This window comes from Kogia breviceps, chromosome 1 (genome assembly GCF_026419965.1).
Source record: "Kogia breviceps isolate mKogBre1 chromosome 1, mKogBre1 haplotype 1, whole genome shotgun sequence".
NCBI lineage: Eukaryota > Metazoa > Chordata > Mammalia > Artiodactyla > Physeteridae > Kogia > Kogia breviceps.
The window spans coordinates 24,592,749-24,616,444 of NC_081310.1; the positions used below are offsets into that span (position 1 = coordinate 24,592,749).

At 46.8% G+C, this 23,696-nt stretch overlaps 3 protein-coding genes across 5 annotated transcripts in view; 1 reads left to right on the plus strand and 2 right to left on the minus strand.

The window, feature by feature from the left end:
• Positions 1-554: 554 nt before the first annotated feature.
• GLUL (glutamate-ammonia ligase) lies at positions 555-10,389 on the minus strand. 3 transcript variants are annotated; one of them, XM_059069008.2, is made up of 8 exons: positions 9,948-10,389; positions 8,786-8,899; positions 7,129-7,307; positions 5,691-5,852; positions 3,971-4,117; positions 3,426-3,553; positions 3,022-3,221; positions 555-2,440 (listed from the first exon to the last, which is right to left on the minus strand). In XM_059069008.2, the coding sequence occupies exons 2-8, from the start codon at positions 8,794-8,796 to the stop codon at positions 2,122-2,124; spliced, it is 1,146 nt and encodes a 381-aa protein (XP_058924991.1). In that variant the 5' UTR covers positions 8,797-8,899; positions 9,948-10,389; the 3' UTR covers positions 555-2,121. The 3 variants fall into 3 exon arrangements, with proteins under 3 accessions (XP_058924991.1, XP_066885081.1, XP_058924997.1); XM_067028980.1 differs by having other exon boundaries at positions 8,786-9,144; positions 9,948-10,073; XM_059069014.2 differs by lacking the exon at positions 8,786-8,899.
• Positions 10,390-11,695: 1,306 nt separating this feature from the next.
• Positions 11,696-23,696, plus strand: part of RGSL1 (regulator of G protein signaling like 1) — a 99,425-nt gene continuing 87,424 nt past the window's right edge. Inside the window, 2 exon segments of the mRNA XM_067024403.1 lie at positions 11,696-11,767; positions 11,861-11,885. Coding sequence (XP_066880504.1) covers positions 11,696-11,767; positions 11,861-11,885 — 97 coding nt within the window.
• Positions 16,212-17,096, minus strand: LOC131759641 (transmembrane epididymal protein 1A-like). Its single transcript, XM_059069048.2, has one exon. The coding sequence runs from the start codon at positions 17,094-17,096 to the stop codon at positions 16,212-16,214; it is 885 nt and encodes a 294-aa protein (XP_058925031.2).

Genomic DNA, 23,696 nt, shown 5'->3' on the forward strand with positions numbered 1-23,696 from the left:
ACATAGTGCTTTTGGGGGTATCATGAGCAGCTCACTGGTCTAGTGCAAGGAAAAGCGTATCCCAGGCATAGCACAGCCAGCCTCAGAAGGCTTTAACCAGCATAGCAACGTGGTCAATATTTGCTATTTAGATGAATCACTGGCAGCTGGGCACAGGATGAAATGGACACCAGTAGGGATAGTGAGACCAGTTGAAGGCACACTAAACACTTTAGGCTACTATAAAATTAAGCCAGAGGGGTATTCAAAACAATGTGATAGCATGATAGGTCAAAGCCAAGCTCTGGAGCACATGTAGGGGATGGCTGGTGTTTGTACCCTACTGCAAAATTCTAGGGCTGGGATATGCCTTAACCCACATATCCAAATTCCCAAAGCATGGGAAAGATCTGGCTGGCAACTCAGGAAAGATTTTTTTTTTTTTTAATTCCAAGAACAGGTAAACCTGAACTTACTTTGCCTCTTTTTAAAAACTCCCTTTTTTGGTAGTAAAAGGGAACGAAGTGGCACATAGGGATTTAAAAGAATCACAAAGAATCAAGTCAGAAGAGATCTTATAAATGTTAGGTTGATTTATAAGAGCTGCTCTGGGCAGTTAACACAGTTTGTTTACAATGAGTAGTTATCTAACTCTGAACATACTGTATGTACATGGCAATTAGAAGTTGTCATGGTTAAGAAAAAACCATAGCCCGCCTGCTGCAACCAACATAAAAACAGCCAGAAACAGTAGGGAAAACGTAGAGACAAGGGTGGGGTTTGTTTTTATTATAAAAGAAAAAAAAAAAAAAAAACTCCTCAGGAATCTAAACAAAGGAAGGGAATATTTCACACTCAGAGGATAGACACCAGGACACAAAATTACAAGTGTTTTGACTCCAGACCTGTCCTCATCTCCAACAGCAGACATGGGAAGGAGACAGCTGAAGCAAACAAGCAATTCTGTAAAACAAAGACTTAGAAACCCTACAAATATGATTAAAATCTAAACTTGTTTTGCTTTAAAAAAAATTTTTTTAATATATCAAAAGGCCTGCTTTAGTGACATGCTAGTCCCACCAGAAAATAACCCCCAAACCCCCTTGTCAGTAACATGCTCAAGTTGACCAGCCAACTCATATTTCCAAACCCCTGTGTGTACAAGTACGTGTGTGTCTTTTGAACCAAAGCCCCAGGGCTCAGGTGACCGGCCGCTGCTCCCGCAGGCTGACACAGCCAACCCGTGTCAGCCTCCCGAGAAGGGTGAGCGGGGCAGAGAAGCCCTGAAGCGGTAGTGAGGGGATAAGAGCCCAGTAGCCAACTTGTCAAGCACCCCCCGTCCCCCCCCCAAAAGGAGACCCGACTACTCAACTCAAATTTGGCTCCCCGTGAACAGAATGGTTTTTACTCGCTAAGGAGAAAACACACATTTATCTGCACACCCGTATAGATAATTTTTTTGTTTTTACATTTAAATATAAAAATACTACTCTGCTTTGTGTTATAAATGGAGGACCAAACAACACGGAACTCTTTATTTTAAGGTAGGGCTATCCATCCATTTATGCTGAGCTTGTCAGGGCATTTAGCCCCAGGCAAGGGAAGCACCGCACTAGGAGATCTAGGGCATTTTCCTACCTGATTTCCCACCCTTCCTTCTCCCCTAATTCTCACTTTTAATAGAAAGTTGGTTATAACCTCGTAAGTAATGGAATTTCTCACCAAGAAAGGGAAAACCTAACCTTACCACAGAATCAAGCCCCCTGCCCCCCACTCAGCTACCACGCAGAGAAAGTCCTCCCCCTCCCTTCACAAATACTATGCTCTGTCCGGATAGCTATGCCTATTGGACAAACACACCTGATTAAATGGAAGCAGTGGTTATGTTTCCCCAACCCCGCCCCGACTAACGTACTAGAAAGCTTCAGTCATAAGAAAAAAAATGGGGGGGGGGTAGGTGGGTGTGAAGAGATTAAGAACTTGACCCCTCTATCCTGGCCAAAGAAAGCAAGAGTGAGGAATAAAAAAAGACCTTGATATCCCGCCCTTTGAGTTAACAGCTATTATGACAGGTGAGAGGGGCGAGAGTGGAAGCAGGATGTAGGATTAGGAGGGGTTTTGACAGGTGCAAGTCTAGTCCACTTAGTTTTTGTACTGGAAGGGCTCGTCGCCAGTTTCGTTGAGAAGACACGTGCGGATGAGGGCTTCTGTCACCGCAAAGGGGTCACAGTTGGCAGAGGGGCGGCGGTCCTCGAAGTAACCCTTCTGCTCCTGGCCGACAGTCCGGGGAATGCGGATGCTAGCGCCACGGTTGGCCACACCGGCAGAGAAGTCGTTGATGTTGGAGGTTTCGTGGAATCCAGTTAGGCGCCGGGCATTGTCCAGGCCCCCCTTGGGATCGTAGGCTCGGATGTGGTACTGGTGTCGCTTGCTTAGTTTCTCGATGGCCTCCTCAATGTACCTGGAGGAGACAGTTAAGATGAGGGTCCAACCTGCCACCAGGAAACCCGCCCTTCAAGGGCAGAGGAGCAGGTGTGGATCCAAGAATGGAGTGACTCATCTACCAAAGACTGTTTTCCAGGCTCTAATTCAGCAAAACATGGCCCCAGGAGAACAAATTCTCCACAAGGGCAGCACTTTGCCTTGTAACCTGTGTCTCTTAGTGCTCAGAAGAGTGCTAGACATGCAGTAGATGGCATTTGTTGAATGAAAAGACCCCAATCAAGGACTTTCTTTCTCCCACCCACAGGCATTAAATTCATTCATAAGCCTGTACTGTTGCTAATTTAGTTCTTACTAAAGACTTTCAAATGCATTCATCTGTGTCAACTTTCCCCTATCACCATCCTTGAATCCTACTCCTAGAGTATTTTTTGGGTATTTTTCAAATAGAAACAAAATGACAGGACCAGAAGACAATTTTTGAAGCCAAGCGCTAAGGTACGAACTGAGAAGGCGGTTTACTCGTCCCCAATACATCAAACCCTTGGCAAGTATTCTTGCAAAGAGAGTGAAACAGCCCCAGCAGGAGGCGGCACTCACTTCAGACCACTCTCCTCTCGCATGGCCTTGGTGCTGAAGTTGGTGTGGCAGCCGGCACCATTCCAGTTCCCAGGAATGGGCTTAGGATCAAAGGTGGCAATCACTCCGAAGTCTTCACACACACGATGCAAGATGAAACGGGCCACCCAGAGATGGTCTCCCATGTCGATTCCTTCACAGGGCCCTATCTGGAATTCCCACTGGAGAGAACGAGAAGACTGGCCTTTAAAGCAAAACCCACTGCTCACCCCAAACCAGAGGTTCTGACACGTGCACCCTTCTCACCTCTACTCCAAGCCACCTTGAGGACCTTGGGTTAAGGAGCGGGGCCCCATAGCAGCCCTTGCTAGCAAAAGTCCCCACTCGCCTCTAGGTGGGGAAGGTGATGGACTAGAGCCATTTACCTGGGCAGGCATGACCTCGGCATTCGTGCCCCCGATCTTGATGCCGGCATACAAGCAGGCCCGGTAGTGAGCCTCCACGATATCCCTGCCATAGGCTTTGTCTGCTCCCACACCACAGTAGTAGGGACCTGCAGAGGCGTCAAGATGGAAGGTCAAGAGGCAGGACATCAAGAAAATTCCTATCTATGTGAGATGCACAGTCCAAAGTCAGAAGTCAGAAAGCTCTCAACACTTGCTCTCTGGAATCACCATCCCTGCCTTCACCTGGAGGTGCAGGAGTGGAGTGCAGGGGGCCCTCCTGGCCACATTCTCAGTAGGGCCAAAGGTTTTCCCGCAATGTTAATGTCTCAACATTCACGTCTGGATTTGGGTAGCACGAGGGCTCTCTCTCTTTACAGTAAGTATTATTTCAGCCAATCTCAGGGATTCTCTCCCCTAGCTTTTTGATCCACAAGGATTCACTCCCATCTCTGGACAGAGAGACTTTCCTTGCTAATTAAGCACTTGGGGAGGAGCAAGATTCACCCCTCACCAAGGGGACTTACCTTGGGGCCCAGGGAAGCCGTTGGAAGGCCAACCAAAGGGATGCCCATCGGTGCCCATGAGAGTGTATTCCTGCTCCATTCCAAACCAGGGGCGCTGGTTGCCCACCATGTCCATTATCCGTTTACACGTGTGCCTTAAATTGGTCTCTAGGAAAAAGAGTCAACACACTATTAGAGATGTGCCGAATCCCTGCGTTGATGCGAAATAGTCCTTGGACTCCAGGTACTTGAGATGTTGATTATAAGCTGAATTGACCCAGTGTTAACCTTTCTGTGCCCCGGTTGGTGTAAAAGGGGATGATTAAGAGAAGCTATGATTATATATCTGCAGGGAGACGTTCAAAAGGCTTTATTTATAACTAAACTGGGTTACAACAAAGTCACATGGGAGTGGATCCAGAACAGAGCAAGTTTTCACCTTATCTGCAAGCTGGCTCCTTCCCAAATACCAAATGTCAGGCACTTGAACCCTCTATTCACAAAAGAACTGCTTCTAGCTGTCAGACTTGTTCCTAGTTTCTCAAGCATTTAGAGCCAAATCTACAATTTTTATTGAGAATCATTTGCCTATTAAGAGCCTTACATTCCAGGTGAGCAGATAAAGTGCTAAGTTCTATAGTATTGGTTAGTACAAATAAAATAAAATAAAATGCGATAAGCTCAACTGGGAACAATTTCTAACCCAGAACAGAACTTTATAGATTCATTATGGCTGTTTCACTATGTCCCAGGAACAATTTTAAGACCTCTACGTTACATCAAAGAAAACCCCCAACTTCGTTTTCCTAACAGCCCTGAGGTGGGTATTACGAGTCTCCGCTTTTACAAATGAGAAAATGAGGCTCAGAGATGGTAGGTAGACTGCCCAGGGTACAGCACAAGCAGCAAAGTCAGGAAACCCTGCTTGTCGACTTCAGAGCTCAGGCCCTTTACCACAATTTGATAATGCCTCTCAAAACAAAGACAAGAAAAGTCCAGAGTCACTAAGTGACTTGCCAAAAAGTCTCACTGGCCGAGTGTGGCAAGAGATTGCATGGAAGTGAGACACCAGCTGAGCTTAAAAAGGTGAATGGTGGAGAACTGGAAGCAATGGGTATGCCAGACAAAAACCAAAAGTGCAGTTACAGCAAACCTCAAGGCAAACGTATGTTATTAGTGAACCAAGATGCTCTTATTTTAGTCAGTGGACAGAGAAAGAAGACAAGCTCTCTGGAATGAAAAGGCAACCAATATTTAACATATAATTCTTCTCAATCATTTGCACATATTCACTCAATTAATCCTCTAAACAACTTTATGAGACGGATTTCATTATTTTCCCCATTTTAAAATCGGGGAAGTGAAAAGTACAGGGGAAAAATAACTTGCCCAAGTTCATACCAAGTAAGTGGCAGATCTAGAACTCAAACCCAACATTCTAACTTAAAACCCACGTTCCTAACGTCTACAGGAAGGAGCACTGTGACATGCGGCATGCCCCCGGCAAACAGATTTAGAAGAATCCAATGTTGTTTTATGGAACCAACAATGGGAGGATGGACCGTACAACCTCTCTGAACAAGGAAGTTCAGGACGGAGAGGTCCACGTCCAATCCTTCAGACTTCTAAGACAGTTCTGAGATAAGCTTGTCTTTCCAATACCGATTTTGGAGTATCCTCTCCCGCCCACCTTTACAGTTCATGGATTGGGGTGGGGTATCCATACCTATCCTATACACACCTGCAGGCTTTCGGTTGTACTTGAAGACTTCACAGAACACCAGCTTGTTGGGGTCCTTGCGGAAAGGGTCCCGAAACATGGCAGCAGGGACGAGATACATGTCACTGTTGGAGCCTTCGGACTGAAAAGTACTTGAGCCATCAAAATTCCACTCCGGCAACTCTGGGGTAAAAAGAGAGGGGAAAATTATAGTTAAAATGCACAGGAACTTTTCAGATCTTCACAAGATCTATGCTCTCTTGTCCAGAAAGCCAGTGAGGCATGCATGACTGCCACCATTAACATGCAAACCCTGATGTTTGCAAGTAGCCCTACAGTCCTTCCTATCTGAGTTCCAAGTAAGACCATTTCATCACTTTCTTCAAAGAAGTAAGTCACAAGAACAACCTAAGAATGATGTTTCCGCTGTAAATAAGTCTACTGGACACCAAGGAGACAAACTGGATATCACCAGTCAGTCAGTCAGTCCTCAAAGGGAGAAATAAAGATTCTCTGACAGCCAACTGTGTTGCTTCTTTCTAATTCCTCCCCCCCACTGTGTGATGGACTATCCTAGTTCAAGTGGTGTCCTTATTTTAACAGACGAGGAAACAGACACTAGCTGGATGACTTATTCAACGGTGCTCCCATGTCACTTATCCACACTATGTTTTAAAGGCCAGTTCCTTCATCACTCCAGTTGACTGTGAGTTCTCCGAAGGCAGAGACCAGACTCTCATCTTGTATTCCCAGGGCCTATCCAATACCTGCCACATAGCAGGCGCACAGTATATGCTTTATATTACATTCATTCATTTGCTCAAATGTGAACATTATCAGAAGAGTAACCTAACCTAAAAGCAGGTAAAAGATGATGGAACATGGTCCCTTTCCAGAAGGAGAGTGGCTATGGTTTGTTCTAGACCAAAAGAATGAAGCTGTCACAACTCATATAATACCTCCTGTAGGATAAGCAATCAGCCAGTTTAAGAATTTCCAGAAGTGGCATCAACTAAAAACTAATGATGGCTGGTCCTAGAGACCACTTTAGGGTGTTTGTTTTGCATGTAGAACCTCAGTGACACATGAGTCTGAAACAGCATTCAAAGAGTTTGTAAAGTAGATGGCATAGTCAGGTTAGAGAGGTGGTTTTCAAACTGGGTTCCTGGCGGTAACTTAGGGCCAATTAAGTAGGACTGCCCAAGTAAACAAAGTTTCCAACCCCTCTCTCCCCAAGACTTAGTCTCTTTCCCTTTATTATACTGGCTTACATGCAAGATTTCATTTAAATGAAGGGGTCCATTACTGTTATGCTTGGAGGCAGTGGAGGAGCTTAATGTTGATTGAATGAAGTCTGAAAAGTCCCGCCTTCGAAAAGCTTTACAGAGGCCAAATCTGGTGGCTTGGTCTCAGGCTGCCGCCCACCCTCACGCTGCCCCCACCCAGCCCAGTGTCTCACCTTCTATACACTTGGGCTCGCAGTCCAGGGTCCGGGTCTTGCAGCGCAGTCCTTCTCCAGTACCATCAATCCAGATATACATAGCTTGGACTTTCTCACCCTGAGGCAGGGACATGTACACCTGCTTGATGCCTTTGTTCAAGTGGGAGCTCGCTGAGGTGGCCATGGTGGAAGGTGTTCTGGAGAGAGACAAGATAAAATAAAATAAGAACAACAACTCTAAACAGATCCTCTGACCCAATAAGGACAATTAAATCAAGAAGCAGTGGGAGTGGTGGCCCCTCCCTTTGGAAGTCACACACTCAAAAGTACATTTATTTAACTTGCTTTCAGGGAGATTAAACTTTTATACTAGACAAAAGTCTCCTTATAAGCTTCCTCAAGCCAGAATCTAAACTTGTGAGCACTAAGCTCGACTTTTTGCAGTTTATCAGAGGTAGAGGAATTGCTTCATTTTTCACACTAAGATACTAGAGGAAGAAAAAAAATCCAAAACACAATGAAGATACAAAAGTTCTGAAACAGGAAGTCTGCTGAACAGACATCGTCTCCAAGTAAAATCCAGCCACAGAAAGGCTTGGCTGCTATGATCTCTGGGTTAAGTCTTCCCTTTTCCTTACACCCCAGAGGATATATCTCAGTAAGAGAAGATTCCTCCACCCTTCCAAAAAACAACCCCCACCCCCATTTAGTTGGTAAGATGAAACAAGGGGGCTAGCTAGAAGATTTAAGAGGCTGGTGGCTTCCTAAAAGAACAGCAGTTATTACAATTACTAAGATGTAAAAATAGCCAATCCAAGTTGGATTCTAAGATACACGCTGGCATAATTTGCATCAGTCTGAGGCAAAGTTCTCACTTCAGAGAGGAGGTTTAAGTTTGACCAGATTCCACCAGAGAACTTTTCAAGTAATTAAGAAATCCCCACTTCTAAATCAAAAAGCTCTGGGGTTTCAAAAGCTGAGGCATGCTAAAAACTGCGAGCCTCCACCGCAAAACTCCTGAAAGAAGAGACACTGAAGCCACAAAACCAAATCTCAACATTAAGAGGAAACGTTCTACCCCTCCTCCCTCCGCTGTCGACAGCCCAGGGTGGCTGGAAAGGGAACACACTGTTCTCCTCCAATGACTTGGGTGACTTTCTGAAGTACAGTGGCAAAGTTTCTATGGGCAACCGTCCATGTTTGCCCAGCTGAAAACATAACTGCTTCTCCCTCCAACAGCCTCACCCTTCCCCCCATCCCCCCGAAAGAGGAGAAGCTGTCAAGCAGTGTTAGCAGACAACCACGACCTTTGCCTACTCCCTCTAGAAGACTTGGTCAGTCAAATTCCACCCCCGACGCCCATCCTGCCTTTAAAAGCCAGAGGGAGCAATCCCTGACCCTTTCAGCTCCCACTAAAAGCTATAACCCGGTCTCTGGCTTTCGTGCCCAACCTGTTACACCTCCAATTTCAAACCACGCTGTCTCCCTTTAAGCCTCGGATCCTGCTCTTTTTGGTGACGAGTTGCATGCCACCAGCCTAGTCTACTATATCAACTGGTGCCACCGAGGCGCCAAGATTACGTGGTGGGTGCTGGGAGGGATGGGATTCTGCCGTTTTTAGCTGTTTCTGCAGCCGCCGTGGGAGCCGGGGTCCTCATCCCTTCTCCTCACTCACCCCAGCCACATAAGGTCAACGGTATCGATGCCCTCCTCAGTCTTTCTCCTTTTGGAGTGGGGTTCGCGCCTCTCGTGGGTCTCCGGCTCTTGCTGGTCCAGGAACCGGAGCTTTCTGGGCGAGGGAGACGAAGAGGGAGAGGGAGGAGTCGGAGAGCGGTCGGGATCGGACCGGGACGAGCGGGAATACGAAGGCTGGTGGGTCAACGTCTCGGTCTTGACTCGCGGTTTCTCTCTAGCGTTCACTGAGTAGGCGACGAAGCCGAAGCATTTGAAGGGGGGCCCCGAGGACCGAGACTCCAGGTCGTCATCTTCGTTCGTGGTTTTCTTCATGGATTTGCGGCCAGGGGAGGATCCCCGCTTCCCGCCCCCGGGGTGGTTGGGATAATTCACTTTGAGAGCAGCCCTTTCCCACAGAAAGGTCCCGAAAGTCGGCGCCCCGCCCCTTGGGTCCCCGTCTTTATCTCAGGGCCTAGCCGAGGGGGCCATCCCTCTCCAAGGCCAGGGCTAGGAGGGGCGGGGGATGGGGACATCCGCCGGGGAGACAGCGTGCCGCTGCTGCCCCTGTCCGGCCGGCCAGGCCTCTCCACCCGCCGCGCCCGCCGGCCATGCCGCATCCCGGGCTCCCCATTGTTCAGTCACAGGGGTAGGCCCCCGGGAGCCCGCGGCGGGAGCGGGCCGCAACACAGACGCTCACTGCCCCTCGCCTCAGCGCAGGCGGCTAACCGCGACGACCGCCCCAGGGCCCGCCTCCGCGGAGGAAGAGAGCGAGGCTCCAGCAAGGGACCACTCCATCCACCACGCACACCACACGGCCGAGCCGGGGACGCCGGGCCCGGGCAGTGCCTCCACTGCTCGCCCGGCCGAGCGACCTCCAGGGGCGGCGCTTCGGGCCGCAAGCAGCTGAAGGAAGATCAAAACAACTCCCCGCCCTTCTCGAAGCCCTGGCGACTCGCGCGCCCCGCCATCGCCGACCCAGACCCGCCGGGAGGCACGGGCCGCGGAAGGAAGCGGGAGGGCCCGCAGGCCGGGGCGCAGAGTGGAAGCAGGAGGTAGGAAGGGGCCGAGAAGAGCTCAGCCGATCGGTTAGAGCGCGGCGGCTCGGGAGGCGGCGGGGGCGCCGAGCGACACTTCCGAGCCCTCCGGGCCGGCCAGACGCTTACCTGGGCGGGGAGCCGGCGGCAGGGTGGGCAGGCCGCGAGAGCGAGGTGCGGAGAGGAGAGGCGAGGTGGCCGGAAGAACTGCCTATGCTGCCGGCTCTTCTCCCATTCTCGGCTCTGCAGGGCAGTCTGCAGCCCCGCACACTTTATCGGCAGCCGGGGCCGCCCCCGGCGCCCTGATTGGCTCCCAGAGGCCCGGAGCCCGGGCGGATCAGCTGATGCGCGTCCCGGCACCGCGGCCATTGGGCGAGCCGCCGAGCGGGCGCTGCCGGGGTGGGGGCTAGCCGGCCCGGGAAAGAAAGAAAGGGAAAGGGCGGTGGGGGAAGGGGGTGTGGGGGAGGGGAGCGAGGAAAGGGCGGGGCGGCGGCGGCGGCAGAGGGCCCAGTGCCTGCCGGGAAGGACCCCGCCGGCCCGGGCTGCCGCGTAGCGCCGCGGCGTCCCCGCCCGCCTGGCCTGGGGCCGGCCCCGCAGCCCAGTATTGCATCCAGGTCGGATATTTTGCGGGAGAGTTTTCTCTCTTACTAGGTCACACTGCACGCCCCAGAGCTCCCAGAGGAAATTCTGACCCACGGGCACCCACTTTTGCCTTTTGTTGTTAGAGAACCCCCGGCCCCCTTTCCCGGCCCTTGGGTCCAGTTTGTGAGGGAGCTCGTGGGGCGGGGGAAGCCCTGGGTTCGCCGCAGCCTTGGCCAGGCGTCGGAGGGGGCGGCGCAGACAGTAGGCTGCCGGAGGTAGGCCTGGAAGAGCCCCCTCCCCGGCTCTTTCGGCGGGTTTGGGGATGTGAACAGAAGTCTAGGATCTCACATTGGTAGTGAAAGTGCTGTGTTTTGTCTCTTTCCACAGAAGGGATCCTGGTGGGCGGAGACACAAGTCGGGAGACCTGATTCTGCCTCTGCCACACCTGAGGCAACTCTCGCAGCCTCTCTGGGCCCAGGTTCCCTCATCTATAAATAAAGCAGGACTTCCCTGGTGGTGCAGTGGTTAAGAATCCGCCTGCCAATGCAGGGGACACGGTTTCGAGCCCTGGTCCAGGAAGATACCACATGCCGCGGAGCAACTAAGCCCGTGCGCCACAACTACCGAGCCTGGACCCTACAGCCCACGAGCCACAACTACTGAGCCCGTGAGCCACAACTACTGAAGACCACATGCCTAGAGCCAGTGCTCTGCAATAAGAGGAGCCACCATAATGAGAAGCCTGCTCACCGCACCTAAGAGTGTAGCCCCCAATCCCTGCAACTAGAGAAACCGGTGCACAGCAACGAAGACCCAACACAGCCAAAGATAAATAAAATAAAATAAATTAATTTAAAAAAATAAAATAAATAGAGCAGTTCAAGAAAGGACCTTAAAGAGTTGCCCATCAGATTTGAAATTCTGTTCAGTAAAGCGGTTCAAGAAAGGACCTTGGGGCTTCCCTGGTGGCGCAGTGGTTGAGAATCCGCCTGCCGATGCAGGGGACACGGGTTCGTGCCCCGGTCCGGGAAGATCCCACATGCCGCGGAGCGGCTGGGCCTGTGAGCCATGGCCGCTGAGCCTGCGCGTCCGGAGCCTGTGCTCCGCAACGGGAGAGGCCACAACAGTGAGAGGCCCGCTTACCGCAAAAAAAAAAAAAAAAAAAAAAAAGAAAGGACCTTGGGCTTCCCTGGTGGTGCAGTGGTTGAGAGTCTGCCTGCCGATGCAGGGGATATGGATTCGTGCCCCAGTCCGGGAAGATCCCACATGCTGCGGAGCGGCTGGGCCAGTGAGCCATGGCCGCTGAGCCTGCGCGTCCAGAACCTGTGCTCTACAACGGGAGAGGCCACAAGAGTGACAGGCCCGCGGTACCACACACACACAAAAAAGAAAGAACCTTAAGAGTCACCCATCAGATTTGAAATTCTGTGTGCAAACTGTTTCCCGAGGGCAGCTGAAAGGAAGGTGAAGTCTTGGCATCTCAGGGTATGTCAAAAATTGAGAATTCCTAAAACGAATTCTGTTTTTGTTTGTCAGGTAATTTATTGCACGTTTTTGTAATATGGAGAATGAGAATCAGTACCCCTTCCTCCTCTCTCCTCATAGCCTTGCTATGATAGTTGAGAAAACGTGTATGTGAACACAGTCTTGAAGTGGATGCTTGTCAACAGATACACAATAATTATATATATGTATATATGTGTACAACACATACACAACACACACGTGAATATAGTGTTTTCATTGCTACCAGTGCTATTACTTGATCATACTATTTTTATTGCCTGAATCCATCTGATGGTGTCTAGCCTTTATTGCATCTTTCAAGAGCCCCAGTATTTGAGACTTTGAGGTTTTCTGTTTGAAGACTAAGAAGTCATGTTTCCAGGGCCTTTGGAAGAGGAAGGGAAGAAGTTTGCTCTTCTGGTTATTTTTTGTACCACAAATATGGAAAAGAAATGTTGCCTGTGACCACACACACATAATTTGGCTTCTTTGGTCAACATCCCTTCCCTGTGAAAGTGTGTCTAACACTGTAGTGATTTAAAATGAGAGATGCAAGATTCATCTCAAACAGGGGCTGTTGGTACGTTTCAGACAGGTAACATTGTGGACCAGGTAAGTCGCCTTGCAAGTGTAAGGGATTCCATCCTTTATGTGATCCTTCGATGTGATGGTTAAAAGCTGGGCTTCAGTTCAGTCAATGCAGGTTCAGATCTGGGCTTTACTTCTTACCAGCTTTGTGTTGGGGTAGATACTTAGCCCTAGAGCCTCAGATTCCTTGCCTCCAAAATAAGAATAACGGCTACCTTGTATATTGTAAGGCTTAATTGTGATGGCACATGCATATAGTACATTTTTAGAAAAGAGCAATAATAATTATTATAGGCCAAGATAATCTGATGGGATTGGATTATTTCTTTCCCCACCACAACCTGTGAAGTACAATTTGCTAACTTCGTGTAATGCTCTACCATTGGTTTTATGAGAGTGGGCTTAGACCTGGTAACAAAGTGAGCTGTCTTCATGCCATTTCTTTCTGTGAGGTCTTGAGTTTAAATTGTTGAGGAGGGGGCGTGAGGGAGGGGAAAGGTCATGTTCTTGTTTTAAAAAATGTTAATTTCCAGTTGCCAAACTGCCAGAAGTGAGCCAGAGCTTTTTACTGTACTCGTCACCACCAGCACCCGAGGTGGGGATGGCACACAGAATAGAAAATGGAAAAGTAAGAAGCATGTGCAGTTCTTAAAGCTTCTAGTCTGTGAGTGCCTGCTGTCCTTGCTGGTGTCTTAACCTCCCTGAGCAGCTTATTCATCTTAGTGTCCCCCAGTAGTGGCCAGGGTTGAGTGGTCAATAACTGATGTTTGTTGACCACACAGAAATGACAGCGGCACCATCAAGAGAACATGTGCTTTGAGCTGCTTTTCCAAGAATGGAAATGGATTTGCTTTGATCCATTCATGTGACGGGGCATACTTTGTGAGGGTTAGGAAGGTAATACACGACTACTGAGTTTTTCAGGCAGAACAAGAGGCCTTGTCCCCCTTAGTCAGCCCCATACTTACTTAACCCAACCGAATTAGGGCCCAAATGAATCCAATGATTGCTCAGGGAACCTTAAAAGAGTATGAGGGAAGAAAAAGCAGAAGAAAGTCCTTAAACTAACTGGTTCGCCCCCAGAAACCCAGACTATACTTTTAGAGAAGTTAGAAGTAGAATGGACTGTTTGATCCTGTTTGACTTTGCTGTGTCTGCTGCCCTTTGTTCTCTTTCTCCTTCTTCCCTAAATTGCTACCCGCCCCCATTCTCCACTCGCTCCTAAAAAGCATTAGAGCACTTGAGGATGAACTCTTCTGTCTCCTGGTACACCCAGTATCAAAGCACACAGGGGATTCTGTTACATGTGCTTTGAAGTCAGGTTTTTCTCTCTTAGAATAGAACAGCTGTGTCCAAGGGGTGGGTGGAGTGGGAGAGAAATATCACAGGTAAACATTTGGTTCCAAATCTGCAGAAATGACTGGGGACGAAAAAAAAAGCATTTCTTCAGCGTTGTTCTGCTACTTGAAATAAAGGCCTTGTCTTGGGTGGGCTTTACCTGCGAGTTCTCTCAATTTCTTTCTCTCTCTTTTAAAGGACCCATTCTCACTCTGCAGGTCGTAAGCCCTTAATCTAGCGATCTGAGCGTGCCTTCCCAGGGCCTGTGTGGTTGGTTGCCTTGCACTCATTAGAGACAAGATTTGGGGTAAGGCTCAAACGTACTCAAACCTTCAACCAGAACATGTAGTTTGGGAAATGGAGTTTTTCTAACATTTGAATGATTTCAGTACGCATTGAGCAAAACCCTTAGCTTAGGCTAAAGAGACATAGCTGAGACTCAGGCTTGAGGAACACCCTGGAAACCCAACCCAGAATTACAAATTTTTTTTTTTTTTAATAAACCAACGGGCCAGTTCTTTCCAAAAGAATAGACCATTGTATATCTTAAAGCAAAACAAAAATAAAACAAAAGAAAAAGAAACAGCCTTGGAAGTTGATGTCATTACTCTTAAAGCACATTTTGGGGAAAAGCTGCAATTGACCAAGCCTTCAAATTTCACAGTACACAAAGAAGGAAAGACCAGGTTTTACGTCAATTTGGTATATAACACTGAACCCAGAGGAATTGTTCTTTATCTCTTTTCTGATTGTTTGATATTCTTAAGCTCAGGTTAGGAAATTAGAAATTCATGTCTCAGCTATTTTTTTTTTTTTTTTGTCTGATTTGAGTTTTGTTGAAGGCCCCTGGAAACCATTCAAATATAGAGAACACTTCATTTCCCAGCGTACACCTTATGATTGAAGGTTTGGGTCTGAGCCCTACCCCAAATTTTGTCTCTAATAGGAAACCACTTGGAGAGTTGGGAGGAATTAAGTTCATCTTAGCTAATGACGTGGTAAAATAAGTGCTACTGAGAAAATGACAGCTGTACAATTCTAGAATGAACCTTCAAATCATTCTAGCTGACCAGTGAGGAAGCTGAGGACTTGCTCACTTGCAGGAACTAGCTGGACTCACCTTAGTGCAGTATTTCACAGGCTAATATGCTTCCAAGGTGCAATTCCCTTGAGAGCCTTTTTCTGTTTCCCTTCCTTCATCCTTCTCAGGCTGTGGATGATGCATTTCTGGGCTACCACCTCTAAACTCCGAAATCCCTACTGAACCCACTAAGGAAAGTACCCAGTCCAGGAACCAACTAGTTTACCTCTGAATCCTGCATTGTGGCTTACCCAGTGCCTTACATACAGTGGTGGACATTCAATATATTCTTTGTGAATAACTAGATTACCAGGGGAAAAATTGCTGTATGACAGGTTCTTTTTAAAGGAATCTTTGGAGATCATTTTGTGTATTTAATAATCTGTTTTGTTGTTTTGTGAATCTGGGATCTTCATAGACAAATTTTCTTCCTATTCTCAAGGTATGTTTGGATTTATCTTTGTTCTCTAGATTGATTGGAACATTATTGAAGCTTATTTAGAAGTTTAGGAAATTTAGCATTGTGGTCAAAAACTGACTCGGATCAGAGTGTGTCCTTTAGTTGGTGCTTTTCCCAAAGATATCCTCAACTGGATCCGCAGCCCATCCTCCCTCGCTCCTATCCCATGAGTTGATTTGAATCCTTGTTTATTTCACATTTCCACACCAAATTTTAGCGGGAAGCAAACAACGCTTGGGTACATTTTCTAGATATTTGGACAATACGTAAACTTGGCTCTATATTTTTCCTGACCTCCTTTCCCCTCCCCCCACTTTTTTTGAACCGGTTCTTAGGAGACTTTTTACTGGGTTGGAGCATGAGAGGCATGGCTCGGGTGATGTGGATGTAGTGCCCTCTGGTGGAATTTTGTGAGAATTGCCTATTTCTCCCCCCAACCTTAAGAGTGAGAAGTCTTTTCTTGGCTGGCCTTCAAGGGGAGGGCTTCTCTGTTACATCTCAAATACTATAGTAAATTAATAGCATGCAAGTTTATTACCTACACTGGATATTTTAGAGATATTGTGTTAGGGATATCAATTGATTACTTGAGGTTTACCATTATAAAATTCGGCCTCAAATGACTAGAAATGGGCAGCTGGTAGCACCTGTGCTTTTTCATCATCTGCCATCAATGTGTATGAGAGGTAGACAAAAAAGGAGTTCCCCCAACAAAGGTAACTGGAAAGAGTCTAGGAACCAAGAATTCAGGGAAAATAGCAAGGATCAGAAAACTTGGTCACAACAGTTGTTATCCTCAGCCCTCACTAGGATCTGAGCCCAGATGTTTAAGACCCAGCTAGAGGTTGAGAGTCTGCCAGACTGACTGCTCCGCTTCCCGCAGCAATTTGTAGAGGGGTCCCACGGTGCTCGTGTAACGTGGAGCTTCTCTGGACCCCGTCAGCTTCCAGCTGGGACGGTAACAACAATGCCAAAAGGAAGGGACGCCATAGATTCCCAGCAGGCACAAAGCATTGATCATCACATGCCAGCAGAAGAAGGTGGTGACAAACACGATGTCACTGATGTCATCATCCTGCCATGGGTAGCCAGTGATTGGTTTGTAAAGAATGAAGGCAGCCTGTACCAGCCAGGAGCCCATGATCTGAAACAGAAAGGTCTCGATCACTGAGAGTCGAAACGTGTCGGGAACCCACAGCTGTACGGTCAACACCAGCATCAGCAGCAACACCACCAAGATGAGCAGGGAGTGAACCTGCAGCTCCACCCCTGCTGAGTCCTGAGCATGTGACACCAGCAACAGCAGGAGCACATAGAAAGTCAGCACCAGGGTCCCTTCTTCTAGGGGCACGCAGCGCTGAGGCAGCACGTTCTTGCTCACGACCTCTACACAGCCGTTGAGGGTGAGAAGGATGAACATGGTGAGGTGCTGCCACTCTTGGGCGTACATAAATCTCGGTGGCAGCTCCCTGTTCATCAGTATCAGCCCTCTCTTCACGCAGCTGATCTCGTACACGATCAAGCCGGAGCCAGCCAGCATCTTCAGCAAACCTCCGTAGGATATTTTCCACAGCCTGGCCCATCTCCCCTTATTCCTGGGAGGGGATGAGGGATACAGGAAAGAGTCACTGACTATCACAGCTTTGGAGACCGCTACCGCTTGATACAGTCCATATGAGAGTAGAAACAGCCCTGGGTACACATGACCGATAAAGGTTCCCATCGAACTCGAAATCCCTCTAAGGAAGGTGAGAAGAGTAAAACCAAGGCATGTCCACACCTTCTGGGGCCACTTCAAGATCTGGACTTTGGAAAGAATTGCCTTCCACCAACTTTGATCATTTCGCCCCACCCACTGCTCCCCCACAGAGAGGAAATGCTTCATGAAACAAGCCTACGACTTCGGTGGTGTAAAGCCTCATTGTTTCATTCCATTCTGGGACGTTGGGAACGAACTGGCTTCTGCCAAAGGAGAAGAAAGCTGGTGAATGTGCCTTTAGGGGCTCCCCTCTAGGGCCCCTGGGGCACTTCCGGTCATACTTGTCCCTTTCTCCTATGGCTTCCTTCCCTTGGTACTGCCCAGCACTCAGAGAAGGACACAGAAGCATGGGCTGGGGTTAGGGGTTGCCATGGTCTCCGGAGGAAGCCTGGGCACTCACAAATCCTCGCGTTTCCTTCGGTATCTCTCAGATATAACTTTGAAGGAATTGCAGTGCTTTCCTTCTGGACACAAATATTTAAAAGCGTTTGGATATATGAGCATGTTTCACACATGCCTGGCTTTTCTACCCTTCTCTTTTACATTTTGAGGATCACCAAGTTCCCTTCCTCTCCTCCCTTTATCACTTTACCTCCCCACCTTTGTCTCCCCACTTCAGCATTTCTGCTGGCCAGTAAATGGATCAGAAAAGCTAACTTTTGAAACTGATTTTAGGGACAGTGGGTGTCTTATACTGTGTCAACCTAACTAAGCTTGAGCCACGTTTCCTAGCGTTACCTTCCCTATATGGTTCCAGATTGAGTTGGCTGTAAGAGCAGTTGACATGGGAATCTGAAGATAGAAGTGAAGCAGCAACCTAAGACACTCTGAAGATGTAGGGTACCAGGCGCCACTGCAGTTCACGCATTCAGTTACCGATCTGCTGGCTCACCTACTTGGCATGGGCAGCCAGGCCTACAGCTTCCTCAGCTTCTCTTTGTGCGAAGGGCACCAGCTGCTTCTGCAGGCCACCTGCCACTGAAGTATGAGGTGATGAGAGGAAGACAGAGGCTTCAGTCTATCTTCATAAGCTGCAGTTTGTCCTTGCTCTTCCCCAACTTCGTGTAATAGACTTCTTCCTGACTGCTGCCCATGTGAGCTGAAATGGCCTCCACCCCATCACACAGAGAGGCAAGAGCCTTCCATAGACTTCCTCACTACAAATGTGTAAGGTCTAATATCCATGAGAAATCCATAGTCCCATGATCTATCCCTAACTGATACAAGGGATTAAGGTGTAATCCCTAAAGTGTAGATACCGTTGAGAGGAGTGACTCCAGTGAGCTAGTGTTGGCCATTTGGATTTTAATGTGAATTAGCCCATCAGCTTCATTTATCCATGACTCTGCTAGTGCCTAATGCACCTCAGAAGACAGAGTCCTAGGTATTGGGTAACAGACAGCTGAGTGTAAGGCAGAGAGGATGGTGAGGAACAAAGTACAGATAATGTGAAGCTCATAGTGGTTCTGGGTTTACTGTGGAAGGTACATGGAATAGGAATTTCTCTGGGGGTGATAATAATGCTGAGGGGAGAGGATGTTCACGCTCAGATTGCTGAATGGAACTGACATCACAGTCTTCTGCATAATCATCTATCCCTACAGTACAAGTAATGCTGTGGAGCAGAGAGGCAGCACCTCTAGGCTAACAGTGCCCCTAGTGAAGAGGAGGAGAACTTACACACAGGTCACAGCACCGCCTCTGAGACCTCACTCCTACCCAACTACCTACACTTCCGCAAGTCCGCTTAATTCCAGAAAAAGTTAAATCTCTTTCTGCCCTTGAGGATGACCGTAATTCAGATTTCTTCTTGCTATTTAGAGGTTTGGTGGGGCTAGGGATTTGAGTGTGAAGGGAAATTAGAAAAGCAAAGCTTAATTCAGCTTTCTGGTGAAATGTTCTAACTTAAAATTTTAAAGTTAGGTATTTTTATTCAATTAATATACAGTCTTTATAGAAAAGGCAGATAAAATGCATCAGCAAAAAGAAGAACGTTACAAATCATCTAATTTCATAATCTGGAGGTGACCATTGTTACCACTGAGGTGTAGAAACACAGTTCTAAGAAAGCAGCATGAAGAAGTGGAAAATGCATCGACTGGAAGTCAGAAATCTGCCTTCTCACTCCAGTTCCCCTTGATTTGCTGCATGTCATACCCCTCATCTAAAAAAACCTGAGTGTTGAACTTAACTTTCTATTAAAGTGAAAATAAAAGGGCATGAATATGGTTGCACAGAAGTGAACATGTTTATCTTCTGTCTCCTTCTCGGTGGATTATCAAAACGCTGGGAGAGCTCTGTAGTGCTCAATGCTCAGAGGTAGGAGATTCAAAGGGAAAATCTGAGTGATGCTTCTGAAGTAGTCAGGAGGAGAGAACCCGAGGGATTCTCTTAGGTTCTTGGATTTGCTCTGGGAGAGGCACAGGGTCCATCGCTCTTCTATGTATCAGCAGGGCCAGGACAGGAAGCATGTGGTTACAGGCCTCAAGAGGAGCCACATTTGTTGCTTTTAGTGTTGCTTCTAGTACTTCGAGGCTGTGGTCCTAGTAAGGTGGGGGCAGCAGAGCTTTCTCCAGCTCCTATCCTCCTCTCCCCAGTTGTTCCTTCAGCTGTGAGTCAGTGGTCAGAAGAGGAGAGAGAACAGCAGCACTGACCCCACAGCAATGTTAGGTTGAAAGTGGAACATATGAGGACAAGGAGCCCCACTTAAGGTCCCGTCTGGGTTGCTCGGGCCCCCACCTTGGCCAGGCGCCTGCATGTTGTTCATTAAAACATGAACATCCTGACCAAGACTTTGAAGATAGGAATCGCCCATCCCAAACCAGACACTCACTGCCCACAAGTAGCCAAGAAGGAAGCGAAGAGTGGTGAATGATTAGCAGAGCTGGCAGACAGCTCCAGGGTCTGTGGACACCAAGTACCTGGAAAGAGTTTCCTGAGACAAACTCAGCTTGACCACAGGAGCCCACAGAGGTCCTTCATGGCCTGGCTGCTCCATGGCGAGACTCCCCCTCAGACCTGTCTCCCCCCGACCCCCGCCATGTTGTTGAGGGACCCCAGGCACAGCCACTGCCACTTGTCTGGCATGAAATGCCAGGATGAGCCAGAATGCCTTCAGGAATTCAGTAAATATGAATTTACTAACTGCTGTGGATTCTGCTGAGTACAGCAGGCATATAAAAAAGTATATGATGTAGTTCTTATCCACAAAGGGCTTACAATTTGAAGGCACACATCTCTACACACACTCAAACACATACACAAACACATAACATATAGAGAACTATTTAGACTATCTTGGTTCCATAAAAATCAAGTGTCATGTATGTAATTTTAAATTTTCTAAAGCCTTTGATAAAATTCTACATCCATTCATGATAAAAACTCTTACCAAAGTGGGTATAGAGGGAACATATCTCAACATAATAAAATATGTTTATGACAAACCCACGGCCAACATAATACTCAATGGTGAAAAGATGAAAGCCTTCCCACTAAAATCTGAAAGGAGATAAAGATGCCCACTCTCACCACTTCTATTCAACATAGTATTGGTAGTCCTAGTCACAGTAATCAAACAAGAAAAAGAAATAAAAGGAATCCAAATTGGAAGAGAAAAGGTAAAATTGTCACTATATGCAAATGACATGATAGTATATATAGAAAACCCTAAAGACTCCACACAAAAACTACTAGACTAATAAATGAATTCAGCAAGATAACAGGATAGAAGATTAATATTCAGAAATATGTTGCATTTCTTCACACTAATAATGAAATATCAGAAAGGGAAAGTAAAAAAAGAAATCCCTTTTAAAACTGCATCAAAAAAAATATTTAGCAATAAACCTGACCAAGGAAGTGAAAGACCTATTTTATGAGAACTATATTAATAAACTGTAATGGAAAAGAATATGAAAAAGAATATATATAATATATATATAACTGAATTGATCTGCTGTACACCAGAAACTAACACAACATTATAAATCAACTATACTTCAATAAAGAATTAAAAAGCAAAAAAAATTTTCTAACAGCAACATTAAAAACATAAAAAGATGAAATTAATTTTAATGAGATATTTAACTCAATATGCCCACATATCATTTCAACATGTAATTAATGTTATAAATGAAGTATTTTTTTAATAAATGAAGTATTTTAGATTCCATTTTTCATACTAAGTCTACAAACTACAATGTTTTCTTTTTTTTGGCCGTGCCTCAGGACTTGTGGGGTCTTAGTTCCCCGACCAGAGATTGAACCCGGGCCCACCGCAGTGAAAGCACCGACTCTTAACCACCGTACCGCCAGGGAAGTCCCACCAGCATTATGTTTAACCTGTACAGTGCATCTCATTGCAGAAGAGCCATATTACATGCTCAATAGCTACATGTGGTTAGTGGCTGCTATATTGATATACACAGATTTAGACAGTACACAATGACATGTTGAGTGAATTTTAGTTTTAGCGAAAGGAACAGTTCATGGTGGAGGTAGAGGTTTCTTCAGAAATGGCATCTAGACAGCTATACTATAAACTTAATGGTTGTAGGATTTTAGTATGGTGCTTTCCAAAAGCGTCTTTTAATTTACTTCCTTTCTGTTTGGGAGGGGCACCATTATCATAATCATCATCAAAAAATGATTACAACTCACCTTGCTGCTAGGCAGAAATACACCACAGGAAGGGAGAAAGCCAGAGGTAGGTGCTTAAGCAGAACTACACAGGGAGTGGGTCCATGGAATCAGAACAAGGTCAGAGCCCATTTGTTTATGTGCCAAACTTTCATCTTATTTCAAGTAGGGGTTACTAAGCCTTGGGGTTTGTCACTAACTTACCAAAACAAAGCTCATGAGAGATGGAAAACAACATTCTCATCTCTTAGTTTGAAAGGACATATTTGCTTTATTTCTCCTGGCACACCAGCTCATAATTATCCTCTTTGAAATTTCCTATGATGGGAGTTTTATACCTCATTGCATAACCATGACTTAGGTTTCACAGTTCATATAATAGATTTCAGTTACTTTTGGTGATCACATTTCAACAGCTGCAAATTTCTTTTTCTTCTGGAAACTTTTGGCAAGGTGGAAGCACATACTCACCTTACCTCTGTTATGCCTATTTCTTCCCTTATGACTATGGTATTAACTCACACCCGTGGCTGAGGAGAGAACTCAAGGACCCAGAGTCTGTTTCTCCATAGATCAATCCTCTTCCAAACCAGAATCTGCATCCTCAAATCAGGAGTTAACCTTTGTGCCCTCTTGTGCAGGATTCTTAACTCTGCAATTTGGGAACCCCACTGTAAATTACAAAATTCCCTGTGGGAGATACATCTATCTCACCACTGAATATTCTTGCTCCCCTCCCACAATGTAGGGTGTCGTTGGGAAGTTGCAGCCTAGCCAGGGACCATGTTACTTGCGTGTTCAGTGACTTAGTCTGGGCCAATGGAATGTGTGTGGAAGTGATGTACACCACTTCAAGACATGGCCCATAGAAACCTCCTATTCTTCACCCTTTCTTTCTCCCTATCTGCTGGCTGAATACAGAAGATTGTGAGGCACTAGAGGACAAAGTCACAAGATGGGAAGAGTCTGGCTTCTGAAAGACCAGGTGAAAGGCTGCCTACTAACTAGAAGTGCTGGCATTTAATTTTATGAATGTGGGAGAAATAACCTTCTGTTGTGTTAAGCCAATATGATTTAAGGGTTTATCTGTTTTAAATCAGTTAATGAATCTACATTGTCAACCAGGCCTCTAACAGGCCCACTGAGAGCTCATGTAAATGCAACTCTTGGCCATCACCTTTGATGTGCAAACTACCTGCAGGGTTAAGTTGATTACTCCCACCCAACTCCCTCCTCTGCCTTCAGTTTCCCAAAGTCTAGAATTTTCACATACCCTGTCCAAGCCACTGCTTCTGGGGCCCAGGAAAGTGAATTCACAAAGGTGCCTTATGATTTTGGATATGGAGCACAATATCTTGGTGGTCCTGAAGCTTCTCATTCTCATTAGGACCTCTGCTTCATTTTGGATACAATCTTCCAATAACAGGGCCACACATCTCAATGAGATACAGTGTTTCTCATCACTGACCAGTGCTTCACCCCAAACTAATACCACCTGTAATTGGTTTCCTATTGCTATGCCACAAATTAACAAAAAATTAAGAGCTTAAACAACACACACTTATTATCTCACAGTTTCCATGGGTCAGGAATCCACTATGGGTTAGTTGAGTCCTCTGCTCAAACTCTCACTAAGCTGATATCAAGGTGTTGTCTGGCTCAGGATCCTCTTGCAAGCTCACTGGCTGTTGCCAGAATTCAGCTCCTTGCTGTTCTAGGACTGAAGCTCCCATTTCTTGCTGGCTGTTAGCAGCTAGTGGTTGCCCACAGTTCCTTGCCATGTGGGCCTCAGTGGAAGTTCACAGCATAGCTGTTTGCTTTCTTCCAGGCCAACCGGAGTACATCTCCTAGATGATTCACCTGACTAGGTCAGACCCATTCAGGACAATCTTCTTTTTCACTAATTCATAACTCAACTGATTA